This window comes from Paroedura picta, chromosome 5 (genome assembly GCF_049243985.1).
Source record: "Paroedura picta isolate Pp20150507F chromosome 5, Ppicta_v3.0, whole genome shotgun sequence".
In the NCBI taxonomy this organism is placed as follows: Eukaryota; Metazoa; Chordata; class Lepidosauria; order Squamata; family Gekkonidae; genus Paroedura; species Paroedura picta.
In genome coordinates this window covers 12,576,104-12,595,273 of record NC_135373.1, presented here as the reverse complement: position 1 = coordinate 12,595,273, position 19,170 = coordinate 12,576,104, and the positions used below count along the sequence as shown (strand labels likewise).

Here is a 19,170-nt window from a genome sequence, read left to right as displayed (position 1 = left end):
CCTGGCAGAGAAGGCATGTACCCGCTATATCCGCACCAAGAAACATGAGCAGCCCCCCCCCCCACTCAATTAATTCCCCCCAGAGCAGTAGGCAGAGACAGACACACTGGCAGGACTTTGGTAACCACAGGGTGAGTGGGAGGTGGCTTGAAATCCAAAGATCTAGAGCAGGGATCCTCGATGTGGTATCCAGAGGTGCCACGGTGCCCACCAACACCTTTTCTGATGCCTGCCCAGTAGGGCCTCTCATTGTCCATGCAGATTACAAAGCATCCTGTTCAGTCAAGCTCCTTTCTTAAGTGGCTAGGTGAATTGTGCACATCCTTCCTCCCTGACATTTTGTGGCTGGCTCTGACCCCTGTGCGGACCATTTTGTGCCTGTGCTCACCACCCTGTGTCCAAAATCCAAAGTGGCCCTGCAGGCTCAAAAAAGCTGGGGGCCCCTAGAGATACCAATGTCTGATTTCAAGAAGAAAAAACACCCTCTGGTGCATAGTTCAATGATCAGAAGTGTTTCGAGAGGACAGATGCACTGCCAGAAGAATGCTAATGGGTGCTGTCCCACTTATCGGCTTCCCCCTCCACAGTGGGGGAATCCACCCCCAAATTACAGGGCCACAATTAAACTGGGGCATGGGCAGGCCAACCTGAATCTCTGCAGCACAAAGCCTTGGTGCCTTCATGGCCACATGCACACAACAGGGTTTAAACAGGCACGCTGCAGGAAATGCTGTTGATCGCTGAACTCAAGACATCCTTAATTTCAGGGCTTTCACACACACAAAATCTTGAACTTACTCAAGGTGGAAAGATAAAAGGCAGCTGAGATTCTTCAATACAAGCTAGGACAGGCCAAAGAAAAATAAAGTATCTCTTTCTCTTTGACTCTTCAATAACTGAAACTATTATTGAACATGGAGGTTCCTCTTTGTTAACAAGGCTCTTTGCCACGGAGGACCCTGTCCAATTCTTGAGCCTCCTTCCCTTTTAACAACTGTGGAGTTTATTTACAATGCACTCAAAAATAACATTTGTAGAAGAAATGGTGGATTTATTTAACCTGTGACTGTCCCCCATAATGGAGGACTGCACCAAAAGATGGCAATTTACCAAACAATAACAATAACAATAATATAAAAGGCTGAGATCATCAGTCAAGGAGACAAATTGAACCTGGCGTTGACCAGGGAGCGGAGGAATTCCACTTCCCGACTTGACTAGAACCGTCTGGGGCTATTTCCGAATGACAGGCTGGTACGCAACATTTTTTTTTAAAGCTGAATTTCCTCAGAGGTCGGATTAGCCTGAGAGCGGCCTGTTCCCTGCGCTGTCTGGGACGTCTCCCCACGCAGGAGTAAGGAACAACACAACCGTGTGCTGCCTTGCCACTTTTACTCCAGTGTCCCTGGGGGGGTGGGGGGGGGGAATCAAACATTTGCATATACTGCCTGTTAAAGTGGGAACTGGAGTAAAAAAAAGGGGGGGAGGGCTAAAATAAGGAGAAGGGAGAACAATCCAGTCCCGGCCCGCGGCGACCCTGCTAGACAATCATCTCCAGCTGCCGAGCATATTCGATCACTTGTTTGGCGAGCTCTGTCGAGGGGATGGTTGCATCCTCAGGTTTCTGCTGTTGGCCCATGAAGCAGTAGTGGTTGTGGGAGCCCAGGACCCAGCCGCGCTGGACATTTAAGAGACCAGGATGGGGCAGAAGGGACAAAAAGCATAGTTTTATGCACTGATGCAAAGACCCCACTGCAGACATTCAGCTGATACATTCTGCCATGGCATAATCACAGTAGGGGCTCAAGGAACAGCACGAGCCCTATTCTCTCCCCATCCCCCATGCCACGGTGGGAGGTGGGCACTGAGTTGATGGACCGTGCCGGACAGACCTTCCTATGACGCGTGAGGTCCTGCCAGCTAAGCCAGAAGCCTTCAGTGATAAAAGGCAAGAGTAGGCACAGAAAGGAGGTGGCCGTGGAGAAGGTTCTCTTGGCAGCCACCAGCCTGATGGGCATGCCACTTAGGACACACCTGCATGGAGAGAGGATTACTTGGAGCTGCTCGACCCCCAGTGGATGGCTCTCTGGGAAAGGACAAAATATCGAGATGCCCTTGTCCTGCTGATTTGAATATCCCATTAATTATGAGCTGCCTTGGGTGTATTTCTTATGGAAAGGTGATTGTTTAATACCTTTATCCATCTTCTATTTATATATAAATCACCTTTCCATAAGAGTTGGTTTTTATACCCCACTTTTCGCTGCCTGACAGAGTCTCCAATCGCCTTCCCTCCCTCTCCAGAAAGCAGACACCCCAGGAGGTGGGTGGGGCTGAGAGAGCTCTGACATTACTGCTCTAAAAGAATAACACTATCAGGACTCGTGACTAGCCCAAGGTCACCCAGCTGGCTGCATGGGGAGGAGGAGCGGGGAATCAAGCCCACCCCGCCAAATTAAGAGGGGCAGCTTCTAACCAAGACAACACGTTGGCTAGTCTAACAGACAGAAACAGCAGCTCTGCCAGCCTCACCTTCTTGGCGTAGTCTGTCATCTTCTTGGGGTTGAAGAAGAGCATCCTTGTGGCTTCGTTGAAGAGGATCTTTTCGTAGGCCTTCTCGATGCAACTGGCTATCTCGTCCCTGGAATGGCGGGGGGGGGGGGGACAGAAGCAAGCCCATCACCAAGGTCAGATACTTGCATGGCATTTGCTGAACACTTAGACCAGGCTATCTCAACCAGGGTTTTGTGAAACAATGGGGAGTTTTGATGGGATTGGAAAGATTTCTGAATGGGTGGGAGTTAATTTTAATATTTTTTTAAATTGTTAAACATTTCTCAAGTGATATGACAATATATGGCCATATTGACCCACCCACTCCTTCCAAAATAGCCAAGGATGAGCCAAAAGGGGTGGGAAGGGGAGGGGCCCCGGGTGGGCGTGTCCACAGCTATGCTTCCCAGTCACCTTCTGCATGATCATGCCACTTCTGGGGTTTCTCAAATGGTAAAAAAAGGCCGATTTAGAGTGTTCATTACATAATTATCCCAATTGGTCTAAGGCCTCCTTTTCACTTTGGGCCAGGGTTGCAATGCTTTGGAGCCCCTCCCACTGCCCTCCTCCCCCATAGCAGTTATAGCATTTGTAGGCTTTCATCTTGCAGAGGCAATAGAAGCTTAGGGCAGTAGGAAACACAAGGGAAATCTGCACAGGCTTCTCACTGCCTGGCCCCGTTGGACGCTAAGAACTGGGTTACTTCCGTGGCACCTCGCCAGTAGGAATGGCTGAACCAACACGTCTGATGGTTCCTCCCCACCTGTAAGGCCGGGCCGCAACTCATATGGAGAGGCAACAGGAAGTCTCCTCAGGGTAGAGAAACCCGCAACTTAAAATGCTTCGTAATGCACATTTGCACAAAGAAGCACCAAGCTCTTCAGAAACCATGACAAAAATCATGGTTTGTGCATGGCACGAAGAACTCCAAGGCGGCAAAGAAGGGAACGGCTCACCTCACTGTATCCAGCAGGATGTCGATGAAGAAGGCATAGCTCTCCGCAGGGATGTTGCCTTTCGCCAGGAAGACTTTGTTGTAGCTGCCTTCCATTAGGTACTGTTGTGGGATGGGGATGGGGGGAGAATCACAGGTTTGTGAAAAAGGGCTTGCCATCTGGAGAAACCCAGCCTAAGTCACATACAAGGGAAGATGCAGCAATGCAAATGGAGTACTACCCAAGACCAGCAATGGGCAAACAGGAGTCTTATCAGGAATCATCTGAGAGCATTTTATTGCCACTGACCTCCATCTGATAAGAGGTCAGTTCCCCTGGAGAAAAATGGCTTCTTGGGAGGGTCAGCTGTCGGACTAGGCAACTGGGTGTATGCACATCCTCCAGGTCCAATTTGGGTCCCGACTGCTCAGGAAACACTTCCTGCTCTTTGACACATTCCCTGTTGTGGTTTCCAGGTGCATGGGCAAGGCTCAGTTTTATGAGTTGCCTTTTCAGACGTAGGATTGGCAGAAGATTTCACTGGCTCCACAGAGGCCCTTCTTGCTTTGCTTTGGTAAACCAATGAACCCATTTCTTTATTCTGCCAGAAACTTGGGTAATATACTACACTTGATCTTAGCCAAAAGGCCGAGAAGCGATAACTTGGGTAATATAACAGGGAGTCAGTTTTTATGGTGGCTTCTGAATCTTTAATTGTTTCACACATTAAAGAAATATTTCTATTCTCAATCTACAAGACAGAGACGTGGCAAATACAGGCTCTCTCCCCACTTTGCCAATAGTTATGAATTAATTATCCCACTTGTGGGGAGGGACAGTATAAAAATCAAATATATAAACGGCAGAATTGGACCTACCTTCAGAATCACACAGAGCTGGAAGATACCACAAAAGGCCATCCAGCCCAGCCTCCCCCCCACCTTCTCAGGAACTTAACAATCACTCCCTCCTAACAGGTTCTCATTCAATCTCCTCCTAAAAACTTCCAACAGAGACTCCGCCACCCTCCGAGGCAGCATATCCCATCTATGACCATCAGAAAATGCTTCCTGACATTTAACAGGATGCAGTTTTCCTGTAATTTGAACCCATGGCTCCTTTGCAAGGTGTCACCAACATTGCGATGCAGGAGAGCCAGAGCAGGAGAAACTGAATGTAGCAAGATGTCACCTGCTCCAGAGAGACTGGGTGTTTGATGTAGACATTGGTCTGGATGTCCTTTGCCGGCAGCCTCTCCAGTTCTGTGTGGAACTCAGCCACACGGTTCTGGGACAACAGGAAGAGGAGGTTCAAGCCGAGGAGCTGGTGCTTGTAGGCTGACTCTGGCAGCTCATCCCTGCGAGGGAGAGTAGGAGGGAAGAAGCAAAGGAAAAGGAGGCTGAAGTCACGGAGAACTGGTGTAGCACAGAAGTTAAGAGAATTAAGGCTAGATACTGGAAGATCTGGGTTCCAATCTGCAGGCTGCCATGAAGCTTGCTGGGTGACCACTCTCAGTTTAAGATTAGAGTGGCTGCCACTCTCATCTTAAACTGCCTTGCAGAATAGTTGTGAGGATAATAATGGAAAAGGGGAAACGGCATGAGCTCCCTAGAGGAAGACTGGTGCAAAATGGGCTGGGAATGATAGACTAGGAGAATGACAAGCTGTGAGCAAGTAGCCCATATGCCATAAAGAGAGGGGCACGCGTGCAGGATTATTGTCAAATGTATTCTGACCCCCAACCCAGTGCTCCATCCTCCACATGCCTCAGATCTCTGTCTCTCTCAAGGTGTGCTGAATCTTGAAGGCTGCCATGACACAGCCTAGAGTGCAGGGAGGAGATCACTCCTCCCACTGAAAGGATCTGGGGAAAAGGATGTGCTCGCTTTGCCACAGACAGACAGACAAGGAAGGCCAGAGCCAGGAGAGGGAAGCATTGATTGGGTGCATCTGGCTGGATGGGGGCCTTGACAGGGCACTCTTCCACAGTTCAAGAGGGCTTGAAAGACAGCTGTTCCGAAAAGCCAAGGAAATACTGGCCTCCCTCCCCACCAGACAACAAGATACCACCCACAAAAACACTAAGTGGCCCAACAGAAATGAGTTCCCCTTTATGAGGTTTTTAAACAGATGGTTTAAAAATATAACTCATATATTTTAATTTTAAAGCATTTCACAACTGTTTATCTATGTAAATTAATTATTTTAATGTAAATTAATTATTTGTACATAATAGAATCATAGAGTTGGAAGGGACCAACAAGGGTCATCTAGTCCAACTCCTGGCAGAATGCATTAACCTGCCCTGAGCCAATCCAGGAGGACTATCAAAATAAAGGAGTAGTTGTTACTAGGGATCGGTGATTCGGAAACGTCCGAATCGCTCGAATCGGGCCCGATTCGGACGTTTCCGAATCAGAAACAGTCCGAATGGGGCCCCTAGATGTCAAAAATGGTCCGAATCGACGAGATTCAGCTATTCGGGCTGCCGAATCGATTCAGCAGAGTTTGAGGCCAGGCAGCTGTTGCCTGTAGCCTCTGGCTGCCCTCCCCACCCCTGATTTTTTGCTGCCTAAAATAGTGGCGGGGGAGGGGGGGAGTGAGTGGCCAATCCGAATGCCTGTAGCTTTTCAGCTCAGGCATTCTGGCCACTCACTGAAGACTTTTGATTTTTAAATCCCCTTGCTTTGTAGCCTGCCCAGGAGGAGGCTACTTAAAGCAAGGGGCTGCTTGCTGGAGCTCACTTGATCTCTGGCTGGCTGTGCTGCTCCCAAGCTCCCTGCGTGGTTGAGTCGACGAGATTCAGCTATTCGGGCTGCCGAATCGATTCAGCAGAGTTTGAGGCCAGGCAGCCGTTGCCTGTAGCCTCTGGCTGCCCTCCCCACCCCTGATTTTTTGCTGCCTAAAATAGTGGCGGGGGAGGGGGGGAGTGCCTGCCGGACCCTCCTGGACCTGGCCTGGACATCACTGAAGAAGACAGCAAACAGTTTGTTTTAGGGTTTTTTTCCCTCTCCTTTCCTATTTTTTCTCTTTTTTTCCCTCCCTCTTCCCATCCTCTTTTCCAAAGTTTTGTGCCTTTGGGTTTCTGTGGGTAGGGGCCTGGGGGGGGGGGGTTGGGGAATTGTGTTTCCTGTTTTTATTGTGTTTAAAGTGTTGTTTGCTGTTTGGTTTTATTTAAAAGTATTTTGGGGGTTGGGGGCTTGTATATTTAAGTTGTACTGTTTTTTTTTGGGGGGGGGGTTGTTTGATTGTTTTGGGTTTCCTCAGTCAGGTTTTCTCAGTTGCCACCTTTGGGGGAGTGCCCTGGGTGGCTGCTGGTTGTTTGGTAGTTGTAGGTGTTTTTTGGTGGGGGGCTAGTTTCAGTTTGGGGGGGGGGTTGTTTTTGTTAGGTTGGTTTAGCTGTTAGGGCCTTGCAGGGCCAGTTTTTCTTGATTGCCAGCCACCTTTGGGGGAGTGCCCTGGGGGGCTGGCAGCTGGTTGGTGTTTTAGAGATTGTTTCCTGGGAGATTTGCTGCGTTCTTCTTGGGGTGCCCAATTAGTGACCCTTTAAATAGGCAGTAAAATCCATAGTTTCAGGAATTTTTTAAAGTGCTACTAATTTTTTTGAATAGTTTCTTTCCTAAGTAGCTAGATAGCATTTTTATAAGATAAAAGTGATTTGGGATCTAGGCTAAAAAGAACTTTCTTAGTAGTTTAAAAAACTTTAAACCAGCAGGGGCTGTGCCTTATTGAAGGCCAGCTTTCCTGGTAGAGACAGGAATCAATTTAGAGGCCAACAGGTTCAGGGGTTCTTCTTAGCATATCAGGTAGGGGCTTGGTGCACAAATCTGCTCCAGCCTTCCTTCTAGCTAGTAAAACTCAGGTAGCTTAAAACACTTTAAAAGTGTAAAAAGGTTTTTTTTTCTAATTTTTCCCTGCTGTAGGTTAGGTAGGGCCAGTTAAACTTAGCTAGGCCCAGACAGGTTCCTTAAGTTTAAAAAAAACAAAACAAGAGAGAGAACAGGAAAACTCCATAGAAGTTAGGTCAGCTTAGGGTCTATCTAAAAAAACTAAACAGGTACCTGGTGGGAGGTTTTATAAGTTGCAAGGTTTCCTTAGAAACAGGTGTTAGGGGAGTTAGTGGTAGGGCCTCGAAATTCCCTGTCTCTTAGATTAGAGCTAGAAACAGTTTGTCCAAGGGAACACGAGTGGGAAGAAGGAAGGTCAGGCTAGGGGCCCTGGGGGAAAGGCCCAACAGAAAACTAGAGGGGTGGAGGGGAGTGAGAGGGGGAAGGAAGCGTCCTTCCCCCCACCTGAGAAGAGGCCTGTCTTGGATCGACCTTCCACCACTCCGACCTCTGGCCGGAGTGGTGCAATAAAGAGTGTCCGCAGGGGTCTCTTTATTGAGGCGGCTGCACGGGCGCCCCCTTCTAAGGTGCGTCAGGCAGGGGTCTTTGCTGGCACTTCGGTGGGGCCTGCTGATCAGGCAGCCCCTTGTCACTCCTTTTGCTAGCAAGGCATGGGGGCGTCAGGAGGAGTTGCCTGATCTCTCCCTCGGGGTGAGCCTTGGGGACATGAGTGGCTTGTCCTTCATGTCCCCAGGAATCACCTTGGGGGTGCAGAAAGCCCTGGAGGAGTTGGGTGAGGGACTGGCCCGCCAGTCTACTCCCCTTCTCCTCCAGGATCCAGCAGGCTTCAGTTGGGGGGGGGGGGACACAGGAGCAGATGGTAGAGGTGGTGCAAGAGGGAGAGATGGAGGTGGCACCCCCTGCCCCGCCATCTCGACCCCTTCCCCCTCTCTCACCTCCTTCTGTCCCCACCTCAGGACACGGTGTGTCCGGCCCGAGCTCTTCACAGGAGGCAGCTCAGGGGACTTTGCAGGCTGCGAGCCAGCCTGCGTTGTCCAAAGGCTCCAAAATCTGGAATTACTTCCAGACAGTGGAGGGAACCCACCTAGTCGAGTGCCAGCTCTGTAGGCAGAGGTTTAGTTGTGGAAGACAAGAGACAAGTGGAAGACTACACGACTAGCGGCCTCCTGAACCACCTGAAGAGGCACCACCAGACTGTCCTGCTTCAGGGGGAGAGACAGGCTGGCAGTGGGGTGACTGCACAGGCACAACCTACCAGCACGGGGCTGGAGAGTCTACCTGGGACCTCCACCTCCAGAGCTCTCCCTAAGAGTTCTGCTCAGGGGGCGGGTGGAGTTAGAGGGAGGCAAGCGACCATGGTGAAGATACCTGCCCAGGCTGGCAGCGGCATGCCAAAAGGGGGGTTTGAGGCAGGGTGTAGGGCTGCGAACCATGAGCTAGCTGCGCTCATGGCCGTGGGTGGGTACCCCTTTCGTCTAGCCGATGACGTGTACTTTCACAGACTATGCCGTCGCATATCCACCTGCTACACGCCTCCTAGTCGTACCACGATTAGCAGGTCAGTGTTGCCCTCTTTATAGGGAAGCCAGGTGCTGAGTGGAGGTAGAGACGTTCTGAGCTTCAGGGACCGTACACTTCACGTTGGACATATGGGCGTCATGTCATGCGCAAGATGCGTACATCTCGCTGACTGCGCATTGGTGGGACGTACGGGAGGTGCTGGGTGGGGTTGAGCCTGTTAGGCAGGGTGAGGGCTGCCGGGCAGGCTATCGCCATGCCTTGCTGCACATCGAACCCTTCGATGTGCGGCACACGGCAGACAACATCCAGGGCACCATTCGTAGAATGGTAGATGGGTGGGTAGGTAGTGGGACGGGGGTCACCAAGGGCTTCTTGGTGACAGATGGTGCCCTCACATGACCAAGGAGGTCAAGGGCATGGGCCTGAAGCACATCTCCTGTGCGGCCCACCTTCTCCACCTCATGGTTAAGGATGCCCTTGGGATCGGCTCCAAGGGAACCGGTTCATCCACTGAAGCCACTGACTTCCGGCATCTCATCGAGAAGTGCCAGAAGATCGTGGCGCATTTCTCTCACAGCTCGTGTGACGACTCGAGGCTGGAGAGAAAGCAGGTCCTGATCGGCGTGCCGCAGCACTGCCTTATCAGAGACGTCAGCACACGCTGGAACTCCACCCGCGCCATGCTTGAGTGCTTGGTGGAGCAGAGAGCCTTAGACGCCCTTGTCCAGGAGACAAGGATGTTTATGTCTGGGGAGTGGCTCACCCACCGAGAGTGGGAGATCATTTCTCAGACCGTGGAAGTTCTTGGGCCCTTCAAGACTTTCACGGAGATGCTCTCGTCTGACACGGTGAGTTTGGGTCTGGTTGTGCCCATGGTCCACAAGGCCCGTGTGGTGCTGGCCCCCTTCCTGGACCCGGCTCGAGGACGTGCAGACACTGTTCCAGCCGTGCACGCGCTTGCGAGGAGGCTTCGCACCTCTCGCTGCGTCAGGCCGCCGGGGAGGGAGTCCCCGGCAGCCGCGCTCCGCGAGACTGCCGGGGACTCCCTTGCCTAGCACCTGCTGTATTTTTGTTACAGCGGGCTTGATTACTAGTACTAAATATAAACTGTGAGCATTAAAGTATCAACATATGTGGCGATCACCATACCGCTATTAAAAGTGTCCAATCATTTATTTATTTATTGCATTCCTTCTTTCCACGATAGAATACATTTACAATAAAAGCTTTAAAATCCTAAAAATTAAACTAAAGCACGCATTGTGGTTACTCTCCAAAGGTCAGTGTAAGCAATTCAGCTTTGCAAGCCCCATGGAAACTAAGCTGGTCTGGCTGGACACGGGTGTCAGCTGGCAGCGCATTCTACAGAGTAGAGGCCACGGCTGAGAAGGCCCTTCCCCGGTGGCAGCTCAAGAGACCCCAGGGCAGTAGCAGAAGGGAACGGGTGTGTGTGCGTGTGTGTGTGTGTAGTGACAGAAGAGGTGGTCCGGTGGGTATAAGGGTCCCAGGCTGCTAAGACCTTTTTACACTGACAGGGCCTTTTTGGTCCTGGCCCCAACCTGATGGAACACTCTCCCTGAGGAGGTCAGGGCTTGTGTGCAGCGGGGGTTGTGTGCAGCGGGGGTTGTGTGCGGGGGGGGGGGGGGGTTGTGTGCGGCAGCATCCAAATCGGCTGTTCCAGGCCGACGCAGCTAGGGTGGGGGGAGGCGCGGGCGTTAGTGCGTCAGTCGGTGCACACACGCAGGCGTGGAGCTCTGCACCTGCATGTGTGCACCGTGTTGCGCACCGGCGCCTCCGCCCCCCCCCCCCTGGTACTGGCTACATCGGTCTAGAATGGCCGATTTGGATGCCGCTCCGCACAACCTTAATCTAAGCCCATAAATAGTTACAGAGGGCCTGCAGAACAGAGCTCTTCTGTGGCCTATGTTTGAGGCCAGAAACATTAACACGAAAGAAACACTGGCTTCCCTATCTGGAAAACAGAAAACAAACAAACAAAAAACCATCAACTGCCCGACCATTTAAACACAGACAGTTCATCTATGTAATCTTAATTGTATGACTTCCTGGTGTTACCCACCCTGAGCCCACCGGAAAGGGTGGGCTATAAAAATTATGTTGTTGTTGTATTACTACTACTACTACTACTGCTACTACTACTACTGCTACTACTACTACTACAGCAACAACATACTGACCATGATGCTTCAGTCAGCAACCTGGCAGCTACATTCCAGACCAGCTGCAGTTTTCCAAAGCGTTTTCAAGGGTAACCCTACATAAAGCGAATTGCTGGATGAACCAATGGCCTGATCCAACATGGCTTCTCTTTCATCCTCAAGTGTCAAAAGCCTACATGTTGCCAATCTCTTTTTGATGATGGCAACTTTCTCATAAGGGAGGCTGGCTTCTGAACAGTATTCACGGGCAGCAACAGAAGCCAACAGATGGGAAGCATTCAGATGGGACTCTTCAGCACTGCAAGTCCACCCAGATGAGAAACACAACCCCACTCTCTGCATGCAGCAGAAGCGCTTACTTGTAATCGAAGTAGTAGCACTTGAGTTGAGCCATGTACCTCTCGAAGGAGGGGATGTCTTTCTTCAGGATGCTCCACTGGGCTCCGATTTCTAGAATGTCTCCTGCAGTGGAAGGGAAGCAGGAGCTTTAAGAGCGGTAGTGGAAATTGTAGGGTTACCAGCAAGCAACCGGAAGGCCTCGCCTCACCCTTTGGCTCAAGGCATGCAGTCTATCTGCTGGGTGAGACGGCAGCGAGGGAGATGGAGCTTTTAGCGTCTTGCAAAGCTGGTTTGAACTTTACCTCTGCCGTCACCATCTGTTATCGAGAGGACAAGCTTAGTAATAGAGGGAATAATGACTTAAAAGATAATCTTTGTCAGATGTTCTTAACACCTGAAGTGTTCTCTATACATGCTTTTTTGGCAGTCAAGCAAGAGCACGCCAGAGCTTCTAGAAGAAGAGTTGGTTTTTATGCCCCGATTTTCATTGCCTGAAGGAGTCTCAAAGCAGCTTACAATCACCTTCCCTTCCTTCCCCCACAACATCATCTACACTAGCGATCCCCAACCTGTGGGCCGCGGACCACATGTGGTCCTTCGACTAATTGGAGGTGGGCCCCGAAGGACGCCTTCTCTCCCCCCCCCCCCGGCCCTTTACTTCATCCCCCCCGGCCCTTTACAACACACTTCAGGTGTCATTGTCTCCCATCACTCCCAGATGGGACTATCTCGTTGCAGAGAAACAAGCTCAGGGTTCCCACTGATGTCATTGTCATGAGTTAAAATTTCCATCAAAATAAAATGTTCCTTATGTTCATTGTTGTGGCGTGTCTGTATCTTATTTTGAAGGGATGTTTAAACATGACCATAGCGATCAGAGAGCGTTAGGGCAGTGGTTGAGAGTAGAGGAATAAACTATCCCCCCCCCCCCCCGGCCTCAGTAAAAGGCGTTGAGTGGTCCCCGGTGATAAAAAGGTTGGGGACCACTGATCTACACCATCAAAGGCTTATACAACTGTTCATCTTCCAACATTGTATATGCCATCAAATGCCAACAATGCCCCTCTGTTCTCTACATAGGGCAAACAGGTCAAACTGTCCGCCAAAGGATTAATGGACACAGGTCTGACATCAAAAACCACAGAACTGAAAAACCTGTAGGGGAACACTTCAACCTTCCAGGACATTCAATAAGGGACCTGAAAGTAGCTGTTTTATTGCAAAGGAACTTCAAGAACAGGCTAGAAAGAGAGATTGCAGAAATGCAAGTTATTACAACACTCAAAACAATGACATAGGTTTTTTTTATCTCACTATGCATGCTAACCTTGTTTAACTCGTGAATCCATATTCCTCACAATTTATTTTATTTGGGATAATGTGCGTGTAAGGTGATGTTAGTAACATGTAATGTAATTTTGAATTTAACTCTCTGGTCTCAGGACAAGATAGTTGCCAGCACAGCTTTTCACTTGCAGGGATATTTCACACTTGGGTGGAGATGGATGGGGCCAGCAAAAAATGGTAAAGTGACAGCTGTTCATTACTAACATAGACAGTTTTATTTCTCCTATGTTTTTGTGAACTATGACTGAATTCGAGGGGACAGATTGGCTGTTTTAGCAAAGAATTATCATATGGCTGTATATGGATGTTGTGACACAGTTTACTAATTTAACAGAATTAACTTTTGCTTTATATTCCCACTGTCATGATGGCAGTTGATAGTCTGAGGAAGAGTGCTTGCACTCGAAAGCTCCTGCATTGAATAAATGTATGTTGGTCTTAAAGGTGCTACTGGACTTGTTTTCCCCACAAAAAACACCCTGTGACGTAGGTGAAGCTGAGATAGCCCTGACATTACTGCTCTGTGAGCTCTAACAGGACTGTGATGAGCCCAAGGTCACCTAGGTGGCTACATGGGGAGGAGCAGGGAATGAAACCTGGCTCACCAGATTAGAAGCCATGTTCTTAACCACTATACCATGCTGGCTCTCTAGTAAGAGTGGCTATGGCTGAACTGCAGAGCATTCGCCCAGCTTGTAGAAGGTCCCAGGTCCCATCTCCAGTATAAAGGGTGAGGTAGGAATTGGTGTGAAAATCGCCTCCCTGAGATGTCCAAGAGCGGCTGCCAGCCTGAGCAGACAATTCTGACCTGGATGAACTGATGGTATGATTCATGAGAAGGCAGTTTTGTGAGTCATGCTGCATATTAGCCTGGGAGGACCTGGACAAGGAACGGAACAGAGATTAAGGCCAGGATGATGAAAGCTTTGTGTGTGCGTGAACGGAGCCTTAATCTTGATTGTAAACCAGTTTGAACCATGAGGAAAGGTGGGATATAAAGGTTTTAACAAATAAACAAATCTAGCCGGAGACATAATGGGATGATACTCACTAGCCAAGATGAGCTGCTGTTTTGTCAGTTTTGTGCCTGAGGTGGGCAGAAAGTTAAGCTCCAGTAGGGCTAACTGAAACAGGAAAAGAAAAGGAGTTACACATTCAAGGCGCTACTCTCATGACAACCAAAGAAGAGCCCTGTGGGATGAAATCAATGGTCCCTCCAGTCCAGCATCCTCACACAGTGCCAACCAGTTCCTCTGGAGGGCCAACCACAGGGGAGAGAGGCTGAGGCCTTCCCCTGATTTTGCCTCCTGGTTCTGGGATTCATAAGTTGACTGCCTCTGAATGTGGAGGTTACCCTCAGTCACCATGGCTAGAAGCCACTGACAGACTTATCTGCCATAAATCGAATCCCCTTTTCAAGCTGTTTATTCCTATGGCCATTGCTACCCTTTCTGGCAGCAGATTCCACATTTTAGTCCCTCTTTGTTTCCTTTTGCCTGTCTGGAATCTGTTGCTTCATTGAATGCCCTTGAGCTTTAGCATTTGAGGAGAGGGAGAACAAGTTCACTTTCTCACCCCCCCCCCAGCATCATTTTATAAGCTTCTCTCATGTTCCCCTCTTAGTCATCTGTTTTCTAAACTGAAAAGTGACAGACTCTTCAGCCTTAGATCCTAGGGGGCTCCATCATCTTGGCTGCCTCCACTTGACTTTTTCCAGCTCCGCCCATATCCTTTTGGAGATATGGTGACCAGAACTGTACACAGTCTTCCCAATGAGCCCACACCTATAGATCTACACAGGGGGCATTCCAGAATTGACTGTTTGGTTCTCAATTCCTTTTCCAATAATCCATAGCATAGTTTGCCCTTTTCACAGCAGCAGCACACTGGGTTGATACTCATCGACCTATGGCCCAGATTCCCCCCCCTTCTCAGCCTTCAGGTCAGACCACATCAGCCTACTCTTGAAATTGCTATTCCCCCCCCCCCCCATATTCATCACCTTACAGGCCCACCCTTGCTAAGTTTATGGTATGCCCAGTTATAAGGCAAGAGACTGAACTGCATCAATCTCAGACTCCCATGGCTCAGTGGGTCATAGGAACCAGTGACAGACAACGGGAGTGGAGCCTGCCCTGGCAGACCATCCTCTTAATGTCTCACTTGCTCAGGCTCCTTTAAGCACCTAATCAGCCACGCAGTCCATGAAAAAGGCAAAGGCAAGAGGAATCATAGGGTTGGAAGGGATCTCATCTAGTCCAACCTCCTGCAGAATGCAGGAAACTCACAACTAAATGCTCACCCACAGTGGTCTCATTTCCATGCCCAGATTATACCCCCCCAAAAAACAAACAAACAAACAAAAACAGAATCCCTGGCCAGCCTGGCCTGGAAGAAATTAGCTTCCTGATCCCAAAGTGGTGATTAGCATTTCCCTGGGACTGCAAGAAAGGGCTGCAAGACCCAAGCATGGATACAGTCCCTTCTGCCCATCCACTCACAATCTACCTAAATTGACAGAGTAAGAATTATTGGTCAGAGGGATTCGGGCACCATGAATAGGTTGCCAACTGAGCAGATCAGCCCCTGCCAGGAAAGCAGGGCAAGGGACCAGACAGGAGATGGCTAGCTATCCTTACCACTCCTACTCCATCTTGCCCTTTCAAGGAATGGCTTTCAGATGAGAACTGGGGAAGACCCCAGCATTTTCTGAGGCAGGGAAGAGTTTTCTGGGTTGATTTGTCTTCTAAGGGTTTCCAAAACCAATCTGGAGAGATGTTCAAAGGGGCACATTCACCACCAAGACCCAATGAAAATGCACCGAGGTGCGTAGCAGGGGAAAAGCAGTGCCTGGATGGCTCAGGCAGAGTGGCCTGAAACTCAACCCCTCCAAGACAGAGGTCCTGTGGCTGGGTTGAAGGGAGCAGGTCCAGGAAGCATGACAAGATGGGGTGCAGATAACGGCTGTGCCTGCGGCCAGGAATTTGGTGGTGATCTTTGATGCCTCCTTATCTATGGAGGCACAGATCATGAAGGTAGCTCAAGCAGCGTTTTACCATCTGCTCCAAGCTAGGCTATTAGTATCCTACCTGTCCCCAAAACACCTGGCCACTGTGATCCATGCAACCGCCACTTCCAGATTAGACTTCTGTAACTCACTCTAAGTGGGCCTTCCCTTGTCTCTGACTCGGAAACTGCAATTGGTACAAAATGCGGCTGCTAGGGTACTCACAAAGTCATCTTGGAAGGCCCATTTCCAACCGTTGATGAGGCAGCTGCATTGGTTACCAATTGGTTTCTAGATCAGGTTCAAGGTTTTGGTTCTTACCTTTAAGGCCATCTGTAGCCTGGGTCCCACATGTCTTATGCCCCTCGCAGGGCTCTTTGCCCCTCCCAGGGCTTTTTCAGTCCTGGCCCCGACCTGGTGGAATGAGCTCCTGGAACAGCTGAGGGTGACGACAGAGTTGTCAGTGTTCCACAGGGGCCGCAAGATGGAGTTCTTCTGCCAAGCGTTTGGTTGAGGCCAAGCTTGGAAGATCAGGTCCATCCCTGTATAGCCCCCAAAGGCTAGGCATCGCCAGAAGATGCCACCCCCCCCCCTACTGGGGCGGTGGTAGCTGTTGTGGTAGGGCACGGATGGGTGGGAGAGGGAAGTCTGCAGATTAGTTTTTGTCTCCAATATTACATTGTTTTTCCAGTATTATGTGGGCTTTAATGATTTTTATTGTAAACTCCCACAAGATGCCTGGGTCTGGGAGTGATAGTCAATAAAATGTGAATATACAAACAAACAAACAAATAAGGGAGCAGTGAGCCTGCTGTCTGATATGACCTATCAAGGTTTGAGTCTAGGGGCACCTTTAAGACTAACAAAGCATCCATTCACACAAGAGCTTATCTGTTCCATTTAATATTTCTGGTAGGGTCTTGGAGAAGGAGCATGTCTCATGGCTAAGCACTTAACACCCACTCAGGATGGCTGTCCTGCCCGTGAGTGCCTCCTCCTCCAACTGGCTTGCCTGTCTGTCCAGCGGCCAGCCAATCACCTTCCACCCCCCACCCCTGACCACCCCCTCCTCCTTCCACTTCCCTCTGAGGCGGCAGATCCCATGGAGTTCCATAACTGCTACCTGAAGCCTTTCCAGGTCCTGGAGGGAGGGGGAGGCCACTGGATTCCTGAATGCGGGTTGGCCCCTAGTATTATGAATAAATGTTGTTGGTTTTAAAGGATCCCCTGGTCTCAATCTATATGCTGCTGCTTCAGATCAATGTGGTTACAGACCTGAATCTATGGTCAATCAAATGATGGAAGACCTTGTGAATAATCACAGAGTCATAGAGTTGGAAGGGGCCATACAGGCCATCTAGTCCAACCCCCTGCTCAACGCAGGATCTGCCCAAAGAATCCTAAAACATCCAAGAAAAGTGTGTATCCAACCTTTGCTTTAAGACTGCCAATGAGGGGGAGCTCACCACCTCCTTAGGCAGCCTATTCCACTGCTGAACTACTCTGACTGTGAAATTATTTTTTCTGATATCTAGCCTATATCGTTGTACTTGTAGTTTAAACCCATTACTGCGCATCCTTTCCTCTGCAGCCAACGGAAACAGCATCCTGCCCTCCTCCAAGTGACAACCTTTCAAATACTTAAAGAGGGCTATCATGTCCCCTTCTCAACCTCCTTTTCTTCAGGCAGAACATTCCCAAGTCCCTCAACCTATCTTCAACCAGGAAGGACAGGCTATAAAATATACTGTTGTTAATCATAACAACAGTATATTTTATAGCCTGCCCTTCCTGGTTGTTTCAGGGTGGGTAAAAACAAAATAAAAACAAATAATATATACATTTAAATTATTTTCAAAATCACCTTCTTAAAAACCTTATTAAGGAGGGATTAATTAATATCGGTTGAGTCAGTATTTTGTAAGTGGGGTTCTTTGGCAGGGGGGCCAGATTTCCTCAACATTAATTCCTGGCTTCAAACACAGAACTGATGTAGCTGCTCTCTCTTACAGGCTCTCTGGAATTCCTGAAGGGGCTGGAGGGCTCCAATCTCACCAGGGAGAGTGTTCCACCGGACCAAGGCCCGGTCTGAAAAGGCCGTAGCCCTGGTTGAGGCCAGTCTTACCTCATTCAGGCCAGAGATCTTGAGTGGGTTCTGATCCTTTGATCTTAATGCTTCAGGGTGGGGGTGGGAATAGCAGAAGAGGCGGTCCTGCAGCTAACAGGGGACCTAGATCATTAAGGGTTTTATATGTAGGGGCAAAACTCTTGAATTTGATTTGGTCTCCCAGTGCAGTTGGGAAAACACTGGTGCAATATGTGCTCTCCACTAAATCTCCACTGGAGAGGACTGGTGCTGCTACATTCTGGACCAGTTGGGACTTCCAGACCAACTTCAAGGGCAGTCCTGTTAGAGTGAGTTACAGAAGTGACAGAACTAGTTACAGAACTTGTGCAGTTCCCTGGAATGTAGCTTGAGAACCAATGTGGCAGGAAAATTTTTCTGTATCTGCTTAATTTATCTATACCAATTTCAAAGACGTGAGTCCAAATGAAGGTACTATTGTCCAAAGCTGCAACAGCTGCTCATAAAGGGTGTGTAAAAATGTTGACAAACCCATGAAACAGGTGAAGCTCTGTGTACGATAGGCCTTTCCCGCAGGGGGATTGATCTCTGCAGTCTGGAGCTGAGGCCTCCGGTAAACAAAACCGGAGGCCTCTTGACTCAGCAGGGAGGCTTGCAAACAGGTTCCGGCACCAGCGAAGGCACCCAGGCTGCGTCACCCGCCAGAAGCCTCCAAGGGCATGGCCACCAACCCCCCCCCCCCCCAATTGGTTTTCACTTGCCCTCTGCGGGCTCCACTAGGCAAGGAAGCCCGCCCCCCCACGAGTGACGCTTCCGCCGGGTCCCCCTTTCCCTCCCTCCCTCCGTGGGGATGGGGGGTTGTTCTGCACAAGGGAAAGGCGGCGGTGTATTTATTTCAGGACGGCCGTCCCTGGCACATGCCGTGTTGGTCTGAGACGGCCCAGCCCCTCCGCCCGGGCGGTTTCCAGGCCCCCCTCCTACCTTGAGGCGCCCCAGCAGGTCTCCGCACTTGCCCAGGTTGAGGTTCTTGCGGTTCCACTCGGCCCGCAGCTGCTCGTACATGCCGGCCGCCTCCTTCAGCCCCGCGGCGCCCGCGTCCGCCCCGTTCAGCACCGGCCCCCCGGCCCCGGCCATCGTCGCGACGACTACCGCTGCCGCCGCCGCCATGAATCGGCAAACCAGGAGAGGGAGCACGACCGGCCGCGCTTTACGGCCGTCGCCGCCTTCTAGCGCCCAGCTCCCCGGTCTCCCAGGGCAACGCCCCCTCCCGAGAGGCGCGCGCGCTTCAGTGACGCATCGGGTGGCGCGCGCATGCGCGGGGCCGGGTTCACCGGCTGCAGCAAGCGGAGGTGTT

General features: G+C 50.2%; 1 protein-coding gene and 1 pseudogene across 1 annotated transcript; both read right to left on the bottom strand.

Annotated features, from left to right (window-relative positions):
- Window positions 1–1,030: 1,030 nt before the first annotated feature.
- PSMD8 (proteasome 26S subunit, non-ATPase 8) lies at window positions 1,031–19,061 on the bottom strand. Its single transcript, XM_077336539.1, has 7 exons — window positions 18,798–19,061; window positions 13,775–13,847; window positions 11,397–11,499; window positions 4,680–4,845; window positions 3,510–3,610; window positions 2,533–2,641; window positions 1,031–1,678 (listed from the first exon to the last, which is right to left on the bottom strand). Exons 1-7 carry the CDS (start codon window positions 18,981–18,983, stop codon window positions 1,541–1,543), a joined length of 876 nt encoding a protein of 291 aa, XP_077192654.1. The 5' UTR covers window positions 18,984–19,061; the 3' UTR covers window positions 1,031–1,540.
- Window positions 4,012–4,148, bottom strand: LOC143839180 (U2 spliceosomal RNA; annotated as a pseudogene).
- Window positions 19,062–19,170: the final 109 nt, after the last annotated feature.

What these genes read in the sequence shown, in the direction of transcription:
- PSMD8 (XM_077336539.1), bottom strand. Translation starts at nt 18,983, where the DNA reads ATGGCGGCGGCGGCAGCGGTAGTCGTCGCGACGATGGCCGGGGCCGGG. An exon ending in TGCTACTACTTCGATTACAA is followed by an intron (nt 4,846 to 11,396) that starts GTAAGCGCTTCT and finishes TCTCCCTCGCAG; the next exon opens with GGATGAGCTGCCAGAGTCAG. An exon ending in ACCCAGTCTCTCTGGAGCAG is followed by an intron (nt 3,611 to 4,679) that starts GTGACATCTTGC and finishes ATCCCACAACAG; the next exon opens with TACCTAATGGAAGGCAGCTA.